A 26718-nucleotide genomic window follows, 5' to 3' on the forward strand; every position below is an offset into this window, starting at 1 on the left:
GTAAACAGTGCCCATCACATGTTGATGGAGGTCCTCAGAGATTGTTTTTTCAGTAAGAATTTGTCATTTCTGGCCCTTTTCCACTTTCATTCATGGACTATTAAAGGTAAAAAGGACCCTCAAACTCATCCCTACCAAATCCTCATTGTACACAAAGAGAAAATAGCCCAGAATATTCACTTGAGTTGCCCATAGTGATAGAGAGGGCCTGGTGCAAGTCTCCTGGCTGTTGGTCTAACACTGTTTCTCTCTATAATAGTGCATGTGTATGTGGCCATTTAAAAACTATCCAAACTCCTTTTTCCCTATGTTTTGCAGAAATAAGGGAGGAAGAATTATCAAATATTTTTTTCTGTTTTACTTTCATCATGCTGTTTCCTTTCTTGTTCTCACCAGAAATGTCACTGCACCATGCAACGTAGTATAGGAAAAGAATTTGGGCTGGGACATGTTTATTTGGCCACTATTGTACTTTCCATGGCGTCCCTCAGTGCAGATGTCAGCCCATTATGGTCTGGGCATTGGTTGGGTTCTATTCTCTGAATCCCTCCCCATCGCATTGATGTGGTCCAGGCTAGACTTGAGTCTGAGTAGATGGTGATCCCCATTCAGAAGAGGTAGGGAGCCCACTAGGAAGCTGTTCCAAGGTTCACTCAGAACATATTTTTATTAGATAAATATTTATTGAGCATCATCTCTGGGAAGAGGAACATCCTCGGCCAAGGAAGAAGAGAATCCAAATAAGATTAAGATGCACAGTGTTTAAGAACCTAGATATTACTATCAGCCAGATCCAGATTCAGATTATTTTCTGCAAGAGCTTGGATGGCTTCTGTTTCTCTGTTTCCCTCTCTGTAAAGTATAGATATAATAGTATAAAGGCACCTACCTAGGAGATTGGTAGTGAAGACTGTCAGAAGTTGAATAGGTAATAGTTGAGCACTCAGCCTTGATCAAAGCATTCTGTAACGTAGTTGCAGCTTTTGAGTCTGCTGCTTTGATAGCTGCCTCTCCCAAGGCATGTCAATGGGTAAAGCAAGACCGAGTAATGAAGAGGGAGGGAAGCATGCCGAGTGTCTCATGTGCTCTCTTTTCCCAGCACTCATCACAGTTTGTAATGTATTTGTACAGTTATTTTGCCTGTCATTCCTTTAATTTACAGTTCCACAGGAGGAGGGCTCATGTCTGTTTTGCCACCAGTGCCAGTCTGTTGGCTACTTTAATATGTGTCCCATAGTTGGCCCTTAGTGACTGTTGGTGGAATGGGTCGGCCATATGAGTGGCCAGGCTTTGGGCCTCAGCATGAAACATCTGTCTCAACACATGGTGCATCATTTCAGTGGTATGACCGGTGTTAGGAAGTTCTCTAAGGGCAAGCATGCAGTCTGGTGTCAAGGTTAGGGGGCGAGAGAGCCCTTCAAATTCTGCCTCATTTCTCCAGATCTAAGAGGAGTTGTGCTTGGGAAAGAGAGGTTCCATATAACTTTCAGTGACTTTCTACCTTCTTCTGAAGTTTTCCCTTTAAAGAAGCTTTTGGTATTCAATATTCCCCACCTTTGTCAAAGGCTTTTGGGGACTGTAGAATCCAAAGGTAGTGTTAAATAAGATAAAGCACAAAAATTGGAGTTAGAAACCTGTTGTGCCAGTTCTATGGTTTACAACTCCTGACCAACTAGCTCTCCATCTATGAGGCTGTCTCTGCTTCTGTTAAGTGAAGATAAATAATGGCTGCTTTATGTGCATTATTGAGGGCCAAATGGAATAATACTTGGGAAACTGCTTTACAAGCTACACTGTCTGATATGAAAGTATGGAATATGGTTCTTTGCTGCAGAGATTTGCATGGTTCTTTGGAACTATCACTTGTTACATCGGTGAACAGAGCAAGGGCAGAAAGAAGAAAGGTCTACGCTGAATTTTCTCAGGAGTCATTCCTGTCCCTTTGCTGACACTGGTCTTCCAGAAACCCTACTTCTTCTTCCAACAAGTATTTTCTGTGGTATTGAAGCTCTCAAAGTAAAGCCCTCTTCTAGGATGAAGTCTTTCTTCTGCTCGGGCTTGTTCTCTACTTCCTGTAGAAGATTTTCCTTTAAAATTAAAGAGAAATGTGATGCTTTGGCTCATGTTAGTTTTTAAAAAGTGAATTTTCTGATAATTACTTGATGTCAATTGTAAATAAGTAGCAAAAAGAAAAAAAAGAAAATATCACCTGTAATACTACTACCTTGCAGAGTATTTTTGGTATATTTGCTGGTGTTGGTTTTAGACCCATCCTTTTACCTCATATAAACAGCGAAGGGTAATGTGAACAAATAAGAAGTGTGCATGGTTTGTCATGGGGTGATTACCAGGAAAAATATATTCAAAGGTCAGTTATACTAATGAGGGCATAGTGGAGAGGACTTGGCCTTTAGCCATGTGTCTTTCTGCTTGTTTTATTTAACTTTACTGTGTTTTTAAATAATCTGTAAAAGAAGGATTGTTAATAGGTCAAATGATAAACTAGTTACTGTTTCCAAAGCGTAGTGTCTGGAATATACCATGTGCTATTGTCGTTTGGATCAGAATTTGCCCATATGTTAGAGGATTGGTCCACAGCTTGGCACTATTGGAAACTGGTAGACGTTGAAGAAGCGGTGCTTGGTGGGAGGTCTTCAGTTCACTCAGGGTGGGCCCTCGAAGGAGATAGTGGGAGCCCATCCCCTTCTTGTTGCTCTCTCTCACTCTCTCTCTTTCTCTCTCTTCCCCTAGTACCAGGGATCCAGCTCAAGACCTTGTGCTTCCCAGGCAGGCAGGGCACTGCTGAACTATATCCCCGGCCCCCTTGTTCTCTTTTGTTTCATGGCTATGAAGTGAGTGGTTTTGCCCTGCTTGGTGCTCCTGCCATGCCATACACCCAGAGCAACAGAGCTATCTAACCCTGAGCTGAAATGTCTAAAATCATGAACCAAAACAAACCTTTCCCTTTATAAGTTGATTATCTTAGCTGTTTGTTATAGTGGCAGTGTTGCAAGTGCTTTGTACATAACAGTTCATTTGTAACTACACTTGGATACAGGTGTACTTATCCTTAGAGGGAAGGAAGATGGGGCACAAGGTTAAGTGACTGGCCTGAGGTCCAACACTTACTAGGTGACAGAGACAGAATGGGAACCCTAGCAGCTGTCTCCAGAATCTACATCATCCACAGACATCTTAGAGCCTGCCACAAATCGGAGTTGTTTTTGCCTCTAGGCTCTGAGTGTTACAGCTGGGGGCTACAAAGCGTAGTGATGGCATCATCAGTTTGACTATAAACTCTTGATTGGGGAGTCACTGATTTTCTTATGTTCTGGGCTAGCACTGGAAAAAGGTACAGTGGGTGGAGAGATTGAAGTCAACATAAACCTGAAGCAGATTAATATTTGTTAAGCAGGTTAAAAGATTTGCCTTAATCATTTGGCTTTTTTTCCTGTCCACACTTTTCCTGTCTTTGTGGAAGGTTTACTTGGAGGTTATTGGCTAAGATCTAGAGATAGCTAGATTTATGGTTTCAGAAAGAATCAGAAATATGCTGAGTGCCAATAGCATAAATTATATTTATTTGAGAAGTTTCAGGTCCAATCAACTGAGTAAAAGCGGCCAGAGCAGGACCAAATGGACACAAGCCTGAGATGTCCCACATCTATTTGTGGCTAAAGGGCTATGAGTGCCCCTCCTGAAAGAATACAAGCTGTGGGACCAGGGTGGGTGAGCGGGGGCTGGTCTTTCAGTACCAGCAAGCACCATGCCTATGAGTAAAAGAACCAGATAGGATACAGGCCCGAGGGGATACAGAGTGAGCTTCCTATATTGGAAGGAACGATTAGGATAAAAAGGAGAGTAATAAAGGGACAATGACCCTGAATGTTGAGGTTCAAATATATAGAGAACAAAAGGTCAGTAACAAGAACAAGAGGGCTTCTAGAGAAAGAGCATTTCATGGAGAATATCTCTGAAACCTTTGACAAATTATCTTCAGGAAATGAAGAGCATCTATGTTTGGCTAAAGACTGAGCTCTCTACCCAAGGGCTTCAGTTCTTAAGCCTAAAATCCAGATCTTTTCTGCCTCCTGGAGACTGTGGGAGAAAGTGCTGGAGAATCTACAGCAATGACAGAAGAGCCCTGGTAACCCAAGGGAAGGCGGATGACCATGACCGAATAGAGGACAGTAGTAAGTCAAGCTCTGTGTGTGAAGGGGATGGAGCAAGATAAAAAGAAAAAAAGACACTTGGAAAACCAAGGATGTGGCTTTTAATTGGGCATTTGTCATGAAAATATGTACATACTCCCTGCAGAAATCCAAAGGAATTTCTCCAGGGGGTTCTGAAGACAAACTGAACCCTGTGTAAATGTTTGCTGCCCACTTAATCACAAAAGGCATTCTGATTGCTTCCAAACATAAGACACAAAAACCAGGCTGAGCTGTGCCAGCTGCTTGTCCCCAAATGCTAGTTCTTGTGACCCAAGAAAGCCCGTGCCAATGAGATGGACCAAAAGTTAGGGCCAAATTTTATTCTCGCAAAGAAATTGATTCACAGCTTCCTCTAGGAAGTGACTTGTAGAAGAGAAGACCTCACCTTCCTCAAAATGTACTGTGAACCATTTAATACCTTTAAGAGTTTAAGGGCACAGAGCTAGGTTTTGAAAGCAGTGCACAAATACTTCCTTTATGATCTCCTGCAATTCATATAATAAATGTGAACTGTGTGTCTACCACAAGCCACTCACCATGCCGAGCCTGGGTGAAAACAAAGCTGAAGAATTTTTTTTTTTTCTTAAATTCTTTTATTGGTACATTTTAAGTATACAACACATTTACATTTCTCTTTGGGAACTTGTACCTTTACATGATGCATCTTGGTTCTTTTTTTTTTCCCCATTCCTAGCCCTCCCTTCACCCGCTCCACCCTTCCCTATATACAAGACTTTATTTCCATGTTTTCCATTTCTCAGCATTTTTCCTTTCCCTTCTTTCCTTTCCCCTGCCCCTCCCGCTACCACTACCCTTTGGACCTTTTCTTCTTATTTTGCATTTTCGATTATTCATTCTAATCATTGATACATTTTAGGCATAAAATATAATGACATTCATCATTGGAAATTTGCACCTTTACATAATCTCTCTTGGTTCTTATTTTTCACCCTTGCCCAGCCCTCCCTTCAACCCCTCCATTCCTCCCTATTTACAAAGATTTTGGTCCTATTTTTCCATTTTCTCATATTAATTCCATTCCCTTCTTTCCTTTCCCCTGCCCCTCCCACTTCCTTTCCCTTTGCCCCTTTTCTTCCTATTTCACATTACTTATTATACGTTTTAGTCCTTATTTACACTTTCAGTTTCTCACACCAGACAAACTATTTGGTATTTATACATGTGTGTCCTATTTATTTCACTTAAGAGTATCGCCTCAATGTGCATCCACTTAGCTATAAATGTCTCTAATTTCTCATTTTTTATGGCTGAGTAGTACTCCATTTTATAAAAAAAAACCCACATTTTCTTTATCCAGTCTCCAGTTGATGGGCATTTGGGCTGTTTCCAAGTTTTAGCTATTACAGACTGTGCTGCTATGAACATGGGCGCACATATATCACTGTGGTGTGATTCTTTTAATTCTTTGGGGAAGATCCCCAGCAGTGGAATAGCGGGGTCAAATAGGACTTCCAGTCCAAGTTCTTTAAGGTATCTCCATACTGATTTCCACAGTGCTTGCACCAGTCTATACTCCCACCAGCAATGGAGCAGGGTTCCTCTTTCCCCACAGCCCTGCCAGCATTTGTTATTGGTTGATTTCCTGATAGCAGCCATTCTTTCCGGAGTGAAGTGGAATCTCAGCGTTGTTTTCATTTGCATCTCTTGAATGACCAGTGATGTTGAACATTTTTTCATGTATTGATTTGCTATTTCTACTTCTTTGTCTGAGAAATGTCTGTTCATTTCTGAGGCCAATTTTTGGATTGGGTCTTTAAATTTGGGAGGTCTGATCTTTTTAAGTTCTTTTTAGATTCAAGATAGTAGACCTTTGTCTGAGGAAGAGCAGGTGAAGATTTTTTCCCACATTGTGGGTTGTCTCTTCACACTGCTGGTAGTTTCTCTTGCTGTGCAGAAGCCTTTTAATAAGAAGAGATCCCACTTGTTGATTGTTTGTGCTAGTTCATGGGCAACAGAGATTTTGTTCATAAAATCGTTTTCGTACACCAATGTCTTCAAGGGTTCTACCTAACCTCTGTTCCAACTGGTTCAGAGTTTCTATTTTAATATTTAGATCTTTAATCCATTTTGATTTTAGTTTAGTGCATGGTGAGAGATACAGGTCTAGTTTTAATCTTTGGCAAGTTGAAGCCCAATTATTCCAGCACCATTTATGAAAGAGGCTGTCTTTCCTCCAGTGAGGGTGTTTGGCTCCTTTGTCAAAGATGAGATGGCTGAGTGTGTCTGGTATTGTTTCTGCATCTTCTAATCTGTTCCACTGGTCCTCAAGTCTGTTTCTTTGCCAGTACCATGCTGTTTTTATCACAGTAGCTTTGTAGTATAGTTGCAGGTTGGGGATTGTGATACCCCCTGCCATGTCTCTGTTACCTAGAGTTGCTTTTGCTATTCTGGGTCTCTTCTTATTCCAAATGAATTTTTGGATTGTTTTCACAAGGTCCATGAAGTATGCTGCTGGGATCTCAATTGGAGTTGCATTAAATCTATATAGCAGTTTTGGAAGTATGGCCATTTTCACTATATTAATCCTTCCTACCCAGGAGCAGGGGATGTCTGTCCATTTTCTGATATCATCTTCAATCTCTCTTTTCAGAGTGCCATAGTTTTCAGAGAAGAGGTCTTTGATTTCTTTTGTTAGGATGATTCCTAGGTATTTCAGTTTTTTGGATGCTATTGTGAAAGGAATTTTTTGCCCTATTTCTCTCTCTCTCTTTTTTTTTTTTTAAATTTTGTTGTTTTTTTTTTTGGTACTAGGGATCAAACTTGGGACCTTGCGCTTGCGAGGCAGGCACCGGAACCTCTGAGCTAAATCCCCAGCCCCCCAAAGCTGAAGAATTTGAGCCAGATATGGACCCTGACCTGGCTACACTTGATGTCTTCCTGATGAAGCAGTATACAGGTCCAGCACCCTGTGCGATAAGGAAAGGACAGAATATTTGCTTCCGATAAGGCAGGGCAGTCTTCAAGGAGGTGGTATTTGACACAGGACTAAGTTGTAGCCTGCCAAGCAGTGAATTGGGAAGAATATTCTAGCTGGAGGGAAGAGCATACATGAAGGCAGAGCTAGGTGAGTTTGGGGCACTTCTAGGGATGCCCATGAGGTTATAGGGTGAGGAGAGGAAGAAGATGGATGGGACCCAGCCCACTTGAGATCTCCAGACCAAGTTAGGGAACTTGGATTTTATCTAAAAGGCAGAGAGAAACTACAGGATTTAATTAGAGAATGGTACTATGTGTTTATGTTTTTTAAAAAGGTTGTGCTGGCTGCTGGGTGGACACTGGTTTGTAGGAAGATAGTACTGGAAGAGAAGCCAGCAAGGGAGCTGTACCCTCCTGCATGAGACATAGCTGGTGCTAACAGACACAACCAAGCACTTCCTTTGGTGGAAACAATCCATGCCAAGCAGACACAATCCTCCACCTGCCTCACCCTACCTCAAAGGACAAAACAGGAAAATTCAAGCTCAGTAGCAACCCACAACTAAAGAGACCTGGGGAGCCACATTAGTAGGCTGAGGTCCTTATGTCTTTCGGTCTGCTTCCCCCATCCTTGTCTAATTTTTAGTGTTTAAATGAGCCACAAGAACAGAATGATCTGGAACTTTTTCTTCTTGTACTGGCTAAAACTCAGTTCAGAAAGCAATTAATGGCCTTTATTAAAATACCACTTACTAAAGCAACTAGTGTGGTATTTGGAAGCTATGAATATCCCGGGGTTAGAATGTACTCATCATAGAAGTGGAAGTATGGAAGTGGCTGACCTGGCATTCTTGTTTCTGAATTACCTGAAAGAAAGGTGACCCAGCAGGTCATTGTGGTTGTGGATCACAGTAGTTTTTTTTTTTTTTTTTTTTTTTTTTAGCTCTGCTAAAGCTTTCTCAGGTCAGCTTAGATTCCAGTTCATGTTGTAGTTGTGATACTGTGATATTGAGACGAGAATAGCAAACAACAGCAACATCCAGCAGCCTGAATATCTCAGTAGTTTTGCCAGTAAGTTAACTAATGAGTTAACTAGAGATTTGAGGAAAGAAAGGTACAGATCTGTTGAGCATTAACAGTACTTCATCATTCGGATACTGCACAACTGTCCGTGCTGGACTCCTGCTGATCTTTGCCGAACAGTGAAGAGAGAACAGCAAAGAGGCAGTGAGAAGAATGTGAACTGAGGGCTCTGACAGGTGCCTGCATAGTAGTGTGCTGCTCTGTGCACCTTGAGGCCTGACTCCCTTGCTCCGCCCCCAAGTGCACATGGAAGGCGAGCCTGAGGAAATGATGTCCAGGCTGGAACCTGAAGGGTGAGTTCATAGGCCAGGGAGGAGGACATTTCAGGGACCTGGAGGTAGTGGGGCTGGCAAGCCCTGTGCTTCATTCCGCCACTTTTTATTTCCTTGATTCCAGGGCTTCTAGAGGGTAGCTTTGAATATCTTTGAGGTGAAAAAAAAAAGCTCATTTGGTAATATGTTTAAATGACGGCCCCATTGTCACAATTCTGTGCCAAATCTGGGTTGGTAATCTAAGGCCTACAACGTTTGTGCCATATACACTGAAAATTTTCAGAACTACTAAGCTGAAAGGAAGAAGTGTGAGTGGTCGTCGGTGGTTTTAGTCCCAAGCAAGTATGATTCCATGTGTGGCTTGAGCCAAGATACAGAATCTCTGTCTCAGTTTGTCCATTTAGAAAATGGGTCTTTAAAAAAAACCTCATTTGTTTTCATCTTTATAAAGAAGTTTTGGGAGTAACTCCTGACCTATGGGAAAGCACATGTATCCTGTTGTAATAAAGACTTGGAAGGATCTGCCAGAGGCATGTGGTATGGTCAGGGCATTCCCTGGTGAGAATTCGTGCTTCCTGTGAGGCCCTTACCAAAGGACCCTGTGGACCAGGGGGAAGTGTGCATTCTGAAGACAGGGTGAGTGTGAGGTGCTGATGAGTACTGTGTACAGATTCGCAGGGGAGAGAGGGCAGGACAATGATCCCAGAGCTCTAAGTTGTTGGCCCTGCTTGTGCTCATTCCAGGGTAATCTTGTGTCTAGGTTCCCCAGAGGTTTTTCACTCAAAAGTATACTTTTATTTTTTTTTTAAAGTATATCTTTAAAAAATGTTTGTTTTGGGCCAGGGATTTAGCTCAGTGGTTCTGCCACCTGCCTTGAAAGCGCAAGGTCCTGAATTTGATCTCTGGTACAAAAAAAAAAAAAAAAAGTTTTGTTTATTGTACAGATTATTCCAGAAGAGTTTAAGGCAGAACAGACATGATCTGGGTGCTGGGGATTCTCTCACACCCTTTCCAACTCTATTCCTGGGTCACGAAGTGCATCTCCTGGAGGCCCACCCGGCTTCTGGTTCTGACTGGCCTCTGAACCAGATGTACGGATTGGCAGGGAGCCTACTGTGACCTTGCCTGGGGATTGTGGTCAAACAGTCACACACAGCTGTCTTCTGAACTGGCAGGACAAGGTGACTTCGGAGGGCAGTGCTGGGGTGCTAGGTCTGCTCTCCCAACAGTGGAGAGGAATAATGCCTGGGAAAATCCTTAAAAAGACAGGATGATCTCATGTTCCTTGGGCTTCCATCTCCTTCCCATTTGTTTGCCCTTGCTGCCAGCCCTTCACTGTGATGGCCAGAACCCCTGGACCTGTGTCTTAGAGTGTCTCCTGGGAAAGAAGAGTGGGAAAGAAAAGAGAAAGGAACTCAGCTTCTGCCCAAGCCACTGCAGAAAGGACAGAGCCAATAACTGTGGTTTAGGCAAAACATGAGGAAGTGATTAAAAGCGATGGCATCTGTATGAAAGCTCTGGCCTGACCCTGAGTGCTTTCTTACAGTAGTGGGGTCTAGAGGAGACCGGAAGGAGAAGGTCCTCCCCTGCTGTCCAATGGCTGGCAGGGAGAGGAGTGTCAGATGTGTATTTTCCATTTCTATAATCTTTATATTCAGGTATTAGGTGGCAAGATAACTTTGAATCTTATGTAACTTTTCCCCTCAGTTTAAGCCAAATGGCCATTGGGTTGGTGCCTTAGAGGATTCAATGAGAATTCCTAGCTGAGGATTACTCAGTGAATTCTGTAAAAGGTTTTGACATGTTAACTCTCCCTGACTAAGCCTCTTCTATTCTTCGCAGAAAAAAGTAGTGTTTTTATTTGCAACTATTTTACCTCACGTTTTAGCTGAAAGGAGCTCTAAAATGCAGATAGTAGAGTAAATCAGTAATGAAAAAATTAGTCATTAAGCATATGCCATACATAAACAGTAGGTTAGATAAGTATACACATTATCAAGAAATTCTACAGCAATTCTGCAAAATAGGTACAGTAATAATGTCTACTGTACTGAGAGCTTATATGTGTCAGGCTCCGTTCTAAATATTTTACCTGAAGTATTTGTTTTTCAACAACTCAGTGAAAGAAGTTGTTCCTTCACTCCATTTTATAGATGAGAGAACATCAGAGAGCTAGTCAGTGAGCAGACCCGGAACCAGTTCCAGAGCCCTGCTCCTAACTAGCATACACTCAGTCTCTTTTTTTTGCTTTACTACCAACAGATAGTCTGAGGCTCAGAATTTTCTTGCCCAGTACCATTAAGGACATAGTGACACAACCTTAACCAGACTTCGAGTCTAGAATTATATTTAATTGTGAAAAGCCAAGGATTCAAAATCTGATGAGAAAAGTGATATACACAGGGAGGTGGTCATGCATAGATACCACATAACTAAGTGTGTAAGTTAGTTTTGCACTACTGTAATGAAATATCCCAGGTGGACTAACTTTATAAAGAAAAGAGTTTGATTTAGCACACAGATCTGGAGACCAGAAGTCCAAGATCAGGTAGGTCTGCGGAGGGGCCTCTGGTGAGGACCCTCTAAGGCATATGATTGCCTGGAGGATTGTACCACGGCAGGAGTACGTATGAGAGCAAGAGATAACAGCTCTAAACAGGCGGCCAGAGTGGGACTCGGGGTCAGACTTGCTGTCCTATCATCTCGCTTCCTGGAGGACTGCTTTAATCACTTCCAAGGGCAGAGCTCTCACTGGCCTCGGCTTACACAAGGCCTTTCCTGTCAAAGGTCCTAGCATCATGCCAAAGGCTACACCCCAACACTCGAATCTTTGGGGGACACACTCAAACTATGCCCCAACCATAGGGCTAAAATAAACAGGAAAATGTAGCTTAGAAATAGAAGCTCCCTGTTGACCTCTTGGTCATCTCTCCCACTCCCTAACATAAAAAGAGATCCTTTTCTTTGACTTAGGGTTTAAAAAAGAGAACTCTTTGACTTCCATTCTGGGTTTCAGAAATAAGAAGCCAGATGGACGGGGTTTATTCCTAACAGCTGCTCAGTAATCCGTTCCCCCCCTAGGCAAGGCATATGCAGAGGGGCGGCTTCAGCAATTGGATCTCAGAGGCTTAGAAAAATCCTTGAAGACAGAAATTGAAAACACACACTGTACTCGACAAACTGAGAAAACCCACTTCAAAGCCTGAGGCAGGGGACAGTCTAATAACAAGACACGAAGACTGTTTGGAAATTTGGTTCCTAGGCCTCTCCTGAGGAGAAGTATGCCTGTTCACATGGCAAAATGCCCTGGGGATGTGGGGCTTAAAATTTTTCTCTGGCTTCCTGGGAGTATGGAGGAAAGAGTTATGGGAATGGCTTTAGGGACCAGGGGTGGGAGGTGGATTGAAATGGACACACGAAAGGCTTGCTTCCCAGCTCAGTGGAATCTAAACAATCTGAAATAGCTCAAACTCAAGGGTTGGCCTGAATTTCTGAGCTGCTACCCACGGACCAGAGTGGGGTCTATGGCACTGGGAACTGCTCCCCTCAAGGGGAGGTTGAGAAACAACACAGCATGACTGGGTTTCAGGGAGCCCAATTTTTCACTTAATTTCAACACTGAATTAGAGGAGAGTTTACCTTCATACTAGTTCATGTATCTTTCTTCCTCCTAGCTTAGAAAATCGATTTCTCTGGGGAATAGACTTTATTGCTTCACACAGTAACATAGGCAGGAAAGGCAGAAGACCCTCATTTGTGGGCTTTCCTTATGTGACCCTGAACTTAGCTGTGCTTTCTTGTGTCCATTTTCACGTGTTTTTCATGTTAAATTGAGTTGTGCTCTTGCCCAGGAACAGGACTGTCGTGCTCAGCTTCTTGTCCTACTTTTGACAGAAACGTGTGTGCGAACCCGGGCCATGCGGGTCCTGGTGACTCCAGCCCAGAGCGCCTCACCGGGGGCCCTCAGCACAGGAAAGCATCGTGGTCAGGAGGGGTGAAACTTCGACTGAAGCACAGGTAAGAGGCGCAGAGGGCCACCTGACCTGTCTGGGAAGAGTTGAGTGCTTCGAGAGAGAACCAGAGGCACAGCATAGGCTGGCAGAAGGAGGAGGTCAGACTTAGATTTGAAAAGGGAGATGATCTTAACAGCGGATTCCGTTTTACATTCTGAAGAACTCTAAAGTTCCTGGGAGGTGACCTGAGAGTCCCTCAAATCATTTGATTCAAACATTGTTTGAAAAATACATTCATAATTATTTTTAAATCTATAACACATTTGAAGCAGTATTCCAAAGTTTTATTTTTATTTTTTTGGTTTTTGAGTGAGGGTCTCATTATGTAGTCCAGGCTGGCCTGTTGAACTTGTGGTGATCCTCCTGCCTCAGCCTCCCGAGTGCTGGGGTTACAGGTGTGTACCACCATGCTTGGGCAAGGTTTTATACTTTGGATATGGAATGGTCAGGGAAATTGTACAGCAAGATTAATTTATTACCTTTCAACTAATCTTCATCCAAAACTTCTTTCATTGTCTCTGAGGAACCTCCTGAGGTGACAGTGTTGGCCCAGCTGATTTGTGGTGACTCCCCTGTGCACCAGGTTGCGAGACCGGGGGAAGCTGAGTGCCTCTATGTTTGAGGTGCTGGGCCCTCACATGGGCTGTTTCATTACCCTGGTGCCATAAGGCACACTCAGAACGTTCAGCCAGAAAGTGGTGGGTTCAGATTCTGGGAGTCTGACCAGGCTCACAGCCCCCTCACTTTATGGCTTTGGTGTCCACCCCAAACCTACTTCCTAGGACAGCTGTGGGACTTCAGTGAGATAAGCTGTTCAGAGGCTTAGCACAGAGCCTACTCATGGGGATGAGAAAGAAATGTCAGGTGGTGGTTTCATGCTGCTCTGGTGTGCTAGCTTTTCATCACTCATAAAATATTTGAGATAATTAATTTACACTTTAAAAAAAAGCTTCCCTTGGCTCATGGGTTTGGAGGTTCCACTCCAAGATCAAGCGGATCTGTCCTTGTTAGGCCTCTGGGAGGTTGCTGGATGGCAATAGTGGGGAGCATTTGGTGTGGAGCCAAGTCCTCACCTCATGGCCAGGAAACAGACGAGGAGGAGGAAGACGCCAGGGCCCCACATTCTCTTCCCCACTGGCACAGCCAGCTGACAAAAGGAAACTCTGCTCAGCCCCTCCCAACAGCGGCATCCGGGCACCAAGCTTTCTACTTGTGGGCCTTGGAGAGACACTCGACACCCACACTGTAGCATGTGGTGGCCATTATTGACATCTTTTACATCACTGTCACAGAGGTCGGCATGCCAGCATGGAAAGAATACAGGGAGGGAGGCACTGTGCAGTCAGACTGCCTAGAACCCAACCCTGAGGTCTGCTGCTCATCCATAACTGCATGTACACCACGGATGCGCTTTGACCCACCTCTCCGGGTGGCTGAAAGGATTAAAAAAGTGAATATAGGAAAGTGTTTAGGGAGGTGCCTGGCATGTCTCGAGTATTCCACAAATGTTGGTTATCGTTGTTAGCAATTTTTCTGATTTCAGTTTGGGGAATTCTTTCAAATAGACATGTTGCCTTATATTATCAACAAGTAAACATAAATTTGGATTTATGTCAATCCAAATTTGCATTTTTGGATTATCGGTATTTAAAATATGCAAATATACATTTAAATATTTGTTCTATTTTATATACTAAAATAGCAGTAATAAAATTTACATTTTAATAAGAAAATATTTTAATAACAATAAATATTATATAAAACAAAACCTGGCATTTATGTTAAGATGCTTTATTATAATAAAATAATAATACTGTATAATCTGTTTTCATTTGAAGAAAAAGCTCCAAGAGCAGTTTGAACATGTCGCAGGTCTGGAGAAGCCAGCTGCCTGGTGCCTCAGGGTCAGGCCAGGAAGAGGGTAACGTGAGAGCTGGCTCGCTGGCTGCTCCGAGGGACAGCCTGAAGAAGCAGAAACTCTGAAGTTGTCACGATTCCCTGTGGCTTTTTTTTTTTGGTACTAGTGATCGAACTCTGGACCTTGCGCTTGGGAGGCTCATGGTGGAACCACTGAACTAAATCCCCAGCCCTCCCTATGGCTATTTTAGTCACTTTCCTCATGGCTGGGACAAATTGCCTAATACCTAGAAGTTAAAGAAGGAGAAGTTTATTTTGGCTCACAGTTTGTATAGGTTTTAGTCCATAGTCAGGTGGCTGCAAGGCAGGGTGACCAGGAAGCAGAGAGACAGTGAAAGGAGGAGCAGGAAGAGATAAACCCTTCCAGGCCAAGGCCCTGTGATCCTCCTCTTCCAACCCAACCCCACCTGAAGGAAGTCAGCTATAAACTCATCAGGTGGGTGAATCCACTGATGATGCCACAATCCAGTCCCTTCCCCAAAGCCCCACCTATGGGCCCATGAGGCTTTGGGGAGACATAAAGATGAGCCAGAACAATGGCTTCCTAGGGTCTTCAACTTTCAGAGAATCTGAGCCTTCTCCTCAAAAGGAGTCCACTGGCCTTGTAGGTTAATCTAGCATCAGTGCCAGAGTGCTTGTTCAGAAAGTTGTAGGTGGGAAGTCATTTCTCTTACCTGAGAGGAAAATGATCAAGAATGAGCTAAGCCAGTGGTGATGGGACCAGAGATGACTCGGATTTGAGATGGATTTAGAAGGCAGCATCAATAGGTGAGAAGGAGGAGGGGAAAATGAGAGGAGAGCCAAGTTTCTACTGTAGGGGGCTTGTGATATGTGTTTTTACAGCCATTACTGGGACTAGGAAGGCAGGAAGAATAATAATTGCCTGCAGGTGAAAAGCATGAATACCACAGATATGAGTTTGAGCCTGAAACAATTCAAATAGTTGTGGGGTTTTTTTTGTATTAAATTCTTTTATTGGTACATTGTAGGTACACAACACAATTACATTTCTCATTGGGAATTGTACCTTTACATAATGCATCTTGGTTCTTATCTTTTCCCCATTCCTAGCCCTCCCTTCATGCCCTCCACCCTTCCATATTTACAAAGAATTTATTTCCATTTTTTCCATTTCTCATCATTTTTTCCTTTCCCTTCTTTCCATTCCCCTGTCCCTCCCACTACCCCTACCCCTCTGGACCTTTTCTTCCTATTTTACATTATCGATTATTCATGCTAATCATTGGTACATTTTAGGTATACAATATAATGACATTCATCATTGGAAATTTGCACCTTTACATAGTCTCTCTTGGTTCTTATTTTTCACTCTTGCCCAGCCCTCCCTTCAACCCCTCCATTCCTCCCTGTTTACAAAGATTTTGGTCCTATTTTTCCATTTTCTCATATTAATCCCATTCCCTTCTATCCTTTCACCTAGCCCTCCCACTTCCTTCCCCTTTGCCCCTTTTCTTCCTGTTTCACATTACCTATTATACATTTAGTCCTTATTTACACTTGCAGTTTCTGACACCAGAGAAACTATTCGGTATTTACACATGTGTGTCCTATTTATTTCACTTAAGAGTATTGCCTCAATGTGCATCCACTTAGCTATAAATGTCTCTAATTTCTCATTTTTTATGGCTGAGTAGTACTCCATTTTATAAAAAAACCACATTTTCTTTATCCAGTCTCCAGTTGATGGGCATTTGGGCTGTTTCCAAGTTTTAGCTATTACAAACTGCGCTGCTATAAACATGTGTGCACATATATCACTGTGGTATGATTCTTTTAATTCTTTGGGGAAGATCCCCAGCAGTGGAATAGTGGGGTCAAATAGGACTTCCAGTCCAAGTTCTTTAAGGTATCTCCATACTGATTTCCACAGTGCTTGCACCAGTCTATACTCCCACCAGCAATGGAGCAGGGTTCCTCTTTCCCCACAGCCCTGCCAGCATTTGTTATTGGTTGATTTCATGATAGCAGCCATTCTTTCTGGAGTGAAGTGAATTCTCAGCGTTGTTTTCATTTGCATCTCTCGAATGACCAATGATGTTGAACATTTTTTCATGTTTTGATTTGCTATTTCTACTTCTTTGTCTGAGAAATGTCTGTTCATTTCAGATGCCCATTTTTGGATTGGGTCTTTAAATTTGGGAGGTCTGATCTTTCTAAATTCTTTACAGATTCGAGATAGTAGACCTTTGTCTGAGGAAGAGCAGGTGAAGATTTTTTCCCACATTGTGGGTTGTCTCTTCACACTGCTGGTGGTTTCTCTTGCTGTGCAGAAGCTTTTTAATAAGAAGAGGTCACATTTGTTGATTGTTTGTGCTAGTTCACGGGCAACAGAGATTTTGTTCATAAAATCTTTTCCTACACCAATGTCTTCAAGGGTTCTACCTAACCTCTGTTCCAACTGGTTCAGAGTTTCTATTTTAATATTTAGATCTTTAATCCATTTTGATTTTAGTTTAGTGCATGGTGAGAGATACAGGTCTAGTTTTAATCTTTGGCAAGTTGAAGCCCAATTATTCCAGCACCATTTATGAAAGAGGCTGTCTTTCCTCCAGTGAGGGTGTTTGGCTCCTTTGTTGAAGATGAGATGGCTGAGTGTGTCTGGCGTTGTTTCTGCATCTTCTAATCTGTTCCACTGGTCCTCAAGTCTGTTTCTTTGCCAGTACCATGCTGTTTTTATCACAGTAGCTTTGTAGTATAGTTGCAGGTTGGGGATTGTGATACCTCTTGCCATGTCTCTGTTACCTAGAATTGTTTTTGCTATTCTGGGTCTCTTCTTGCTCCAAATGAATTTTTTGGATTGTTTTCTCGAGGTCCATGAAGTATGCTGCTGGGATCTCAATTGGAATTGCATTAAATCTATATAACAGTTTTGGAAGTATGGCCATTTTCACTCTATTAATCCTTCCTACCCAGGAGCAGGGGATGTCTGTCCATTTTCTGGTATCATCTTCAATCTCTCTTATCAGAGTGCCATAGTTTTCAGAGAAGAGGTCTTTGATTTCTTTCGTTAGGATGATTCCTAGGTATTTCAGTTTTTTGGATGCTATTGTGAAAGGAATTATTTGCCCTATTTCTCTCTCAGTGAGTCTGTTATTGGTGTAGAGGAAAGCTTTTGATTTTTGTGTGTTGATCTTGTAACCAGCTACTTGACTGAATTTGGTTATTAAGTCTAGAAGACTTTTGGTAGAGTTCTTCGGGTCTTCTATATAGAGTATCATGTCATCTGCAAATAATGACAATTTGACTTCTTCATTTCCTATCTTCATTCCTTTTATTTCTTTCTCTTGTCTAATTGCCGTGGCTAATGTTTCCAGAACTATATTGAACAAGAGTGGTGATAGTGGACATCCTTGTCTTGTTCCTGATTTTAGTGTGAAGGATTTCCATTTTTGACCATCTAGTATGATATTGGCTGTTGGTTTTTCATAGATGGCTTCTATCAGTTTGAGGTAGAGACCATCTATTCCAATTTTTTGTAGGGTTTTTATCATAAATGCATGTTAGATTTTGTCAAATGCTTTTTCTGCATCTATGGAGATAATCATATGGTTTTTGTCCTTGGCTCTATTGATACAGTGTATTACATTAATTGATTTTCATATATTGAACCATCCCTGCATCCCTGGGATGAATCCCACTTGATCAGGGTGTATGATCTTCTTGATGATCTTCTGCATTCTGTTTGCCAGTATCTTATTAAGGATTTTTGCATCTATGTTCATTAGTGAGATTGGCCTATAGTTCTCTTTTTCAGTTGGGTCTTTCTCTGCTTTGGGGATCAAGGTGATGCTTGCTTCCAGGAATGAATTTGGGAGTATTGCTTCCCTTTCAATTTCATTGAAGAGTTGAAACAGTAGTGGCAGCAGTTCCTCTCTAAATGTCTTGTAGAATTCAGCAGTGAAGCCATCAGGGCCTGGGCTTTTCTTAGGTGATAAGTTTTTAATTACATTTTCAATTTCATTGGTTGATATTGGGTTGTTCAGAATTTTTAGGTCTTCTTCATTCAACTTTGGTAATTCATATGTACCTAGGAATCTGTCCATTTCTTCTGTGTTTTCCATCTTATTGGCGTATAGTTTCTGGAAGTAGGTATTGATGATCCACTGGATTTCTGCTGGGTCTGTTGTAATTTCACCCTTTTCATTCTTAGTTGCATGGATTTGGGCCTTTTCTTTCCTTTTTCTGACAAGGTTGGCTAAAGGTTTGTCAATTTTGTTGATTCTTTTGAAGAACCAACTCTTGGCTTCATTGATTTTTTGTATCGTTCTCTTAGTCTCCATTGCATTAATTTCTCCTCTGATCTTTGTAATTTCCTCCCTTGTATGAGCTTTGGGTTTGTCTTGCTCTTCTTTTTCTAGAAGCTTGAGGTTCAGCATCAGGTTGTTTAATTGGGCTCATTCTGTTTTCCTAATATGCGTATTCACTGCTATGAATTTCCCTTGTAAGACTGCTTTCATTGTGTCCCATAGATTCCAATATGTTGTATTGTCATTGTCATTTAATTGAAGGAACTGTCTGATTTCTTCTTTAATTTCCTCTGTGACCCATTGGTTATTCAGAAGTGTGTTGTTCAGTTTCCACATGTTTATGAAATTTTTTGAGTTTCTTTTGCTATGAATCTCCAATTTCATCGCACTATGGTCTGATAATATACAGGGGCTAACTTCAATTCCTTTGCACTTACTTAAACATATTCTATGTGTGAGTATGTGGTCTATTTTGGAGAATGACCCATGTGCAGCTGAGAAGAATTGTATTCTGATTTTGTGGGGTGGAAGACTCTGTAAACATCTGTTAAATTCATTTGTTCATTGATTGAGTTCTAGTATTTCATTACTTATTTTTAGTCTAGTTGATCTATCTATTTGTGACAGTGGGGTGTTGAGGTCCCCCACTACAATTGTATTAGTGCATATATGACTTTTCATGTCCGTTAGTATTTTATATAGTTGGGTGCACTAGTGTTTGGTGCATAGATATTTATGTTTGTCATCTCTTCCTCTTGGATTCTTCCCTTTACAAGGATGTAGTGTCCTTCTTCATCTCTCTTAATCAGTGTTGGTTTGAAATCTACTTGATCTGCCAAGAGGATAGCTACTCTTGCTTTTTTGGGGGTTCCTGTCGCATGCAGTATTGTTTTCCACCCTTTAACTTTCAGTCTATGAGTTTCCTTTTGAATTAAGTGTGTATCTTGTAGGCAGCATATTGTTGGATTTTGCTTCTTGACCCATTCTGCCAGTCTATTTCTTTTGATTGGTGAAATGAGACCATTAACATTGATGGTTATAACTGAAACGTTATTGACTTGTCATTGCCATGACTTTTTCTTTTTGTTGGGTTCTCCCCCTTTACATTTAATTTCTTGTCATGGCAGATGGGTTCATTCTGCTTTGCTTCCTGGGGTTGTGATCCTCAATGTCTGTTCCGAGGCTATTGTGTAAAATTCTTTGGAGTGCTGGTTTGGTATTCACGGAGTTCCTAAGGTGCTCTTTGTCATGAAAGTATCTTATTTCTCCATCCATTTTGAAAGCTAGTTTTGCAGGGTACATCAATGTGGGTTGAAGGCTGTTTTCTTTTAGGGCTTGGAATATGTCACTCCAAGCTCTTCTTGCCTTGAGGGTTTGTGTTGAGAAGTTTGCTGTGATTCTGATGGGCTTTCCTTTGTATGTGATTTGTTTCTTTTCTCTGACTGCTTGGAGAACTTTGTTCTTCTGTTGTGTTTCTGGAATCTTAACAATTATATGTCTATGTGTAGATTTTTTTTTTGATCAAGGCTATTTGGAGTCCTATATGCCTCACTTATCTGTATGTCGAGCTCTTTTCCCCTGCTTGGGAAGTTTTCTGCCATTATTTCTGTGAACAGATTTTTTTATGTCATCTGCACTCTCTCCTGTTTCTTCTTTACTCCAGTCAGTCTTATGTTATTCTTTTTTGCATCATCTAGCAGCTGCTGGATGGATTTCTCATGTTCCCTTATAATTTTGAAGCAATTTTTCTTTTCCTGGTCACTAATTGCAATCTTATCTCCTATATCTGAAATTCTGTCCTCACATTGGCTCATTCTGCTGCATAGACTTTCAATGGAGTTTTTCACGTCCTGGAAATCTATTTGCATCTGTTTTATGGATTCCATTTGTTTCTTACGTTGGGATTCCATCATGTTCCTCAGCTCCTCTCTAGATTTATTAATCATGTCTTGCACTAGGGGCACAATTTCTCCTGTTATCTGAGAAATTATTTCTGATTTCATTTTTTCCAGATCCCCTTTTGTTGCCAGTTCAGTGGGTCCAGGTGGTTGAGTATCAGAGGGTTCCATCTCATTTCCCTTTGGGGTTGCTGTAGGTGATCTGGAAGTCTGGTTTTGAGACTTATTTACATGTTTTCTCATTTCGACTGGGGCGGGGGGCTGTTAGCGCTTGCACGGATTACCTCCTCTGAGCTGGGTGAGGTGGGACAGGGGCTGGGAGCAGCGGTAGGGATGGTGACCCAAAAGCCCTTTCCTGTGGGGTGGGAGCAGCCGGAGGGATGGTGACTGGGAAACCCCTTTCTCTGGACCAGGAGCAGTGGGATGGTGGCTCAGAAGCCCCTCCCTCTGGGCCGGGAACAGTGGGAGGGATGCTGGCCTGGAAGCCCCTTCCTCTGGGCCAGGAGCAGAGGGACAGAAGGTGGCCCAAAAGCCCTTTCCTCTGGGCTGGGAGCAGCGGGAGGGATGGTGACCGGGAAGCCCCTTCCTCTGAACCAGGAGATGACAGCTCAGAAGCCCCTACCTCTGGGCTGGGAACAGTGGGACTCAGTACCTTGGTCTGGTGGTCTGGTGTCCTCTGCGTCTTTGTAGTGTGGAATCAGGTGGCTGCCTGTCTGCCACGGGGTGATTCGGTGTCTTCCGCGTGACTCAGGACCTCAGTAGGGCGTGCACAGACCTGCCTGTCTGCAGCAGGCTGATTCGGCATGTGTTCTGCGCGACTGGGTACCTTGGTAGGGTGTGGGCAGACCTGCCTCAAATAGTTTTTAAAGCAACCCCTAAAACAGTGGTGGTGAACCTATGGCATGTGTCCCACAGCCGGCATGCCATAGCTCTACAAGTTTTGCCATCCCTGCAAAAAGTTGACAAACAAATGAACTGAAATGTACATCTAGTGGATATCCTAACTGCAGAGAGATTGTCTTTAAAACTGGCTACAGTTTTCCCCATTGGCATGGTCAGAGCTGGCTGCTGACAGCACTGTCTGTGAAGGGAGGAAAGGGAAGCAGGTGGACAGACAGTGCCCTTGGTAAGCAATCCTGAGTTAGAAGTGATCCATCTATCACCCTGCTCAGATCCTGTTGGCTGGTGTTTTACTCATTCTATACCCTAATAATTTTATATGTACACGCCTTGTCTCCACAACTGCTAGAAAATTAGATGTCCTTGTAACTGTTCACTTTCTAACTCTTTCCAATTCCACAAGGTGTCTCTGCCACCCACGTCTTACTGATGTGGGACTGAACTTGGACACCTGAGGGGTTCTCATCCACTAACATTCAGAAACATCCTAAACCCTGTTTTATTTTTACTTTTTATTTTGAAGTTATTTTAGACTCGCAGCAAAGTTGTGAAAAATAGTACAGAGATTTCCCAACACCACCACCTTGGTCTCCTTTAATGTAACATCTTTGATAGCCAGAGTGCAAAATACCAAAACTAGGAAATTAGCATTGGTAACTGGTAATGCTACAGACTGGAAGACCTTACAGACTGCAGATGGTACTGAGATTTTACCAGCTTCCCTACTGAGATCCCTTTTCTGTCCTGGGAGCCTCTGATATATTTGTCTTGTGTTACTTGTGTTTCCTTAGTCTCCTAGCTTCCTCTTTCTTTCCTTGGCTCTTATGACCTTGACATTTAAAAAAAATTCTTATCTTTATTAGTAGGTGTTTGCAGTACACAGTGATTACATTCATTGTGTGGAGTTGGCACATGGACATAACACATGTTAATTCTTTTTATGTCCCCTTCCTCTCCCTTCCTCTGCCCTCCTCCTTCCCCCTCTCTTGGTCCCTTTCCCATTTGCAAAAGATCTTTCCTGTTATCTATCATTTATTTTGCTCTTTAATTTATTTATATTTTGGGTTTCTCATACAAGAGAAACTGTACAATATTTAAGCTTGTATATCTGATTTATTTCATTTAACATTATGATTCCAATAGGCATCTATTTTCCTAAAAATGACTCAAATCACTGGCCAGCTATTTTGGAGAACACCTTCCATCTGAGGGCATCAGGTGCTTTTTCGGGATTAGATTGAGGTTTCTCCTTTGGGCAGGAAAACCACAGAACTGGTGTTGTGTCTTTCCTAGTGTATCACACCAGAGGTTGCGTGGTGTCAGGGCTTCCTGGTGATGTTAGCCTTGATTACTTGGTGACAGAGGTCTGCCATGTTACCCCACTGTGAGCATGCTGTTTGTCTCTTTGTAATTAGTAGGTCTGTTGGGAGAGCACTTGGAAGCTGTGCAAATACCCTGTTTCCCTTCACTGATTTTCACATCTGCTTGATACTGTCTATGGCAACTATTACTATAATGTTCTAAAAATGATTTTGTATTTCCTTCATACCTTCTATGTTTAGTAGTTGAAATTCTTCTGTGGGAAAGAACTGTCCCTTCCCATTTATTTATTCAACTATTAATTTATATTAGAAAGGATGCTTTCATATTTCTTCTATCCTGTGAGTTACAACCCAGTACTGCTGTTATTTATTTTGTTGCTCAGATTGTTCCAGTTTTGCCTGATGGGAGCTCATTCAGGCTGGCTGTGGTCTAAATTCTGCTTTGAAATGTGGAAAGATGAGGTGCCCGATGTCTTGTTTTTTCACGTAGCAAAAGCGCCCTGTGGTGTGCTTGCCATCTTAGGGGCCCATAGGTGGCATGGTGGGAGCTCAGTAGTGGACATGTCACAGGCCCCTGCACGCTGATTGTGGAGTTGGAAACTGCTAATGTTAGCTCCTGAATCAACTCCAAGTCCAGCAGGTCCCTGCTTCTTCAGTTAGAAAACAGAAAGGATTTTCTTGTTTAAAAGTACAAAGAAAGTGTAAAAGGGAGAAGCTCTCTTCTCCCATATTTACTCAGAGTCTAAGCAAATAACCAAGTTTTAGATGTTTTTAGTGGCTTGGACTTGGTATTCTCACAGATCTAATCCCATCCTTCTTTTCCTTCTTAGAGCTCTGAATTTTGTCTTATCCTAATCATCAGTAAGAATTCTTACCATGTAACATACATTGACAGAAGTTTCTTCCTAAAATCCAGTAAGCATTGAGTTAGGACAGTTGAGTGTGTTGGTAAAGGAGACAAAATGTTCTACATTAAAACTGGAGACCTCCAACCCACTGCTTTCCTCACAAACTAAACTAAGATGAATGGGTGACAGAAGCTGAGTTTGACTCCTAATTCCCTCTCAGTTGAGCAAAAAGTTTAGTTCCACTGGCACTTTGTGCTTCCCTGATCATGGTGTTCAGTCCTGACTCCTTAGTGTTCTCAGGACAACACACTTTAGGAAGCTTTGTGAGAGGTTGTCATAGAACAGCTGTTTTTGCAGCCTCCCAGACTGCGGGGGGCAGGGGGTGCTCCAAGTAATTCACACATGCTTTAGCAAGCAGTGGCATTTTTGCGTGTGGGTGAAGGCATCTTTTTAGCAGAAAAGATCTTTCAAGGAAACTTTGTAAATTCAGTTTGATGCATCTTATCAGCAGGCGATTTTTCCCTTCTTCTTTCCTCTTCCTAGGGAGAATAGAATAGAATAGAAGAATAGAAGTCTGCCCACAGAATAGAAGTCTGGCATTTCTGAGCTATGTGCTAATGTCTAAGATGCTGGTTCTCAGGAAGGTACAAGGGCCACCTTCTCTCTTTCCCCTGATGGAGCAGGCATGAATTGTAATTGGCCCATTTACAGAGGTGACCAAGAATGACAGTCCCTCCCCCTCGGTAAGCTGAGCCATTCAGGCCACCTAACTGGATGCACACAAATTTGGGAAGCTTTGCCACCCTAAGTGGCACAAAAAGCACTGGCAAGGTAAAATGGCTTTTTGTCCCACTCCTGCATATGGCAAGGGATTGGCCAGTGGGTGGCTGTCTAGGATGTTTCTGTTTGCTACAGGGTAAGTCCAGACTCTGTTAGAATGAGATTCAGAATCTTTCATGCGGGGTTCTCCACCAATGAGGCTTTAGTAGGTATCTTTTCATGCTGTGCTATATCTGTTTTTCCTCAATTTTTTTTTTTTTTTTTGGTACCGGGGATCGAACTTGGGTCCTTGCGCTTGCGCAGCAGGTGGCGAAACCACTGAGCTAAATCCCTGGCCCCCACTATATCTGTTTTTAAAGGAAAATAACCAACCACATGTTAAGTTTAAGCCTGTTTTCTAAAGAGTCACAAAAATTTCCTCTGAGCATATAACATGAAACAGTGTGCTATTAATACTCTCTCTTTGGGAATTTTCTATCATTTTCTCACCTATATGTTTGTAAACAGTCACCTTGTTTTTATGATGTTATGTATCCAGAGTGGCTTTTTATCTCATTCAAATTAGCAGATGCTTTGTTTTTTATTCCCTGTTTCTCAGGGGATTTCACAACTATTCCTGTTCCTCACAGAAAAACCTACATACTCATGGACTGGTAGCCAAATTTTTACTTCTCTCATTGTCAGTATTTGTATAAAGTAAAGGAAGTTTTTGTTTTACCTTCCACTGTGTCTTCTCTGGTGATTTTCCTTTCTTTACGTAGGTATTAGTTTCTGATATCATTTTCCATGGGGTACAGAATTCTAGGCTGATAATTTTTTCTCTGTATTTTTTTTGTTTTTTGGCTTGAAGGTTTTGTGGAGATATTGGGTGTAAAACTTACCTTTTTGCTCCTCTGTAGGTAAAGGGATTTTTCTTCTGGCTTCTTTTAGACTCTCTGCTCTTTATTGTGTGTGTGTGTGTGTGTGTGTGTGTGTGTGTGTGTGTGTGTGTTTCATTTGTTTCTTGAGACGAGGTCTTGCTGTGTAGTTCAGGCTGTCCTCGGCCTCCCAAGTTCTGGGATTACAGCCATGTGCCACCACAATAGGCTAGACTGGTCTGTATCTGTGATTTTCTATAGTGTGGAAATGACATATGCTTAAGTGCATTTTTTTTCTAACATTTATCCTTCTTGTGGTCTCTGAGCTTCCTGGATCTGTGGTTGAGTGTCTAACATACTATGTTGAAGAAATTCTCAGGCATTGTTTCAGATATTTCTTTGGTTCTTATTCTTTGTTCTCCTGGTTTTCCCAGAAATCTGTAGGCTACACCTGTTGTTGCTGCCTCTTGGCCTGTGGGTTTTGTTCTGGGTTTTACTCCCAGGCCTTTTCTCTTTGCTCTTCAATTGTGGAGGCTTCTGTTGAGATATCCCAGCATGCACGTGGGGGCAAAGGGTGTATGGGAAATCTCTGTTTCTTCTGCTTGTATTTTCTGTGAACCTAAAACTCCTCCAAAAAATAAAATCTAGGAAAAATTTAAAAGAAGAGAAAGCTGTGAATATATTATCAATTTTAATTAAAAGGTGTTGTGTTCTCATTTAACTTTGAAGTTACAGTAATACACAAAAAGAAGTGTTGACTGAGATTTCCAATTGTACTTTACTTCACTCTAACACGGTGGCTTGACTGCTCCTTATCTTTTCTCTTTTTCATGATCATTTGAAGTCACCTTTTATCCTTATATAATCTTGATTTGAAATTTTTGTTAAAGTTATGCTTAATGCTAGTAATGACTTCTGGGGGTTAGAGGAAGTTGGATACAGAAGAGAACAGGTGGATGCAACAGTCAGGGTAATTATTCCAGATTTCCAGCTGACTTGAGTATTTATTTTGTTATTGTAGACTTTTTTGCTATTATTATACATATAAATAGTAAAAAAGAAAATATGAACTGCTTATACTATAACATCTCCTCATATAAAGTGATCACAAGGCTGGTTTTTCAGGTTTTATTTGGCATTCCTTCTTCTGAAAGTGAACAAGAGATCATTCTTCTGAGTTTTATTATACTCTCTCCCAGTGTCCAGTTCTGGGTTAGTGGTGGTGGTGGTTCAACTCCTCCCAGTTATAAAATTTCTTACAGAAACAGTGGTAGGTAAGAATGGAGAAACTGGAAAAGGCATTCTGGTGTGTTGCCTGTGTTTTCAGCTGTTCCACCTCAAAACTTTCACTGTTCTTTTTATTTGGGTTCCAATATTTGGAAATGGTATTTAATGAATTTCTTTTCCAG

The 26718-nt window shown here is 41.9% G+C and overlaps 1 protein-coding gene across 12 annotated transcripts in view; it reads left to right on the forward strand.

The window, feature by feature from the left end:
* Shroom3 (shroom family member 3) overlaps positions 1 to 26718 on the forward strand; it is a 338993-nt gene that overhangs the window by 245811 nt on the left and 66464 nt on the right. For 10 of the 12 annotated variants that reach the window (XM_021261005.2, XM_021261007.2, XM_021261014.2 and 7 more), the window contains one exon: positions 12401 to 12523. The exons of 1 other annotated variant lie outside the window; for it this stretch is intronic. In XM_021261005.2, the coding sequence (XP_021116664.2) occupies positions 12401 to 12523 (123 nt within the window). Of the gene's footprint in view, positions 1 to 6910; positions 8528 to 12400; positions 12524 to 26718 lie in introns of those variants that run through there. One more of the 12 variants, XM_087215863.1, reaches the window with a different exon arrangement.

Source organism: Heterocephalus glaber, unplaced genomic scaffold, assembly GCF_053883595.1.
Source record: "Heterocephalus glaber isolate CG9 unplaced genomic scaffold, H.glaber_assembly_v1.0 deba00001454, whole genome shotgun sequence".
Classification (NCBI taxonomy): Eukaryota; Metazoa; Chordata; class Mammalia; order Rodentia; family Bathyergidae; genus Heterocephalus; species Heterocephalus glaber.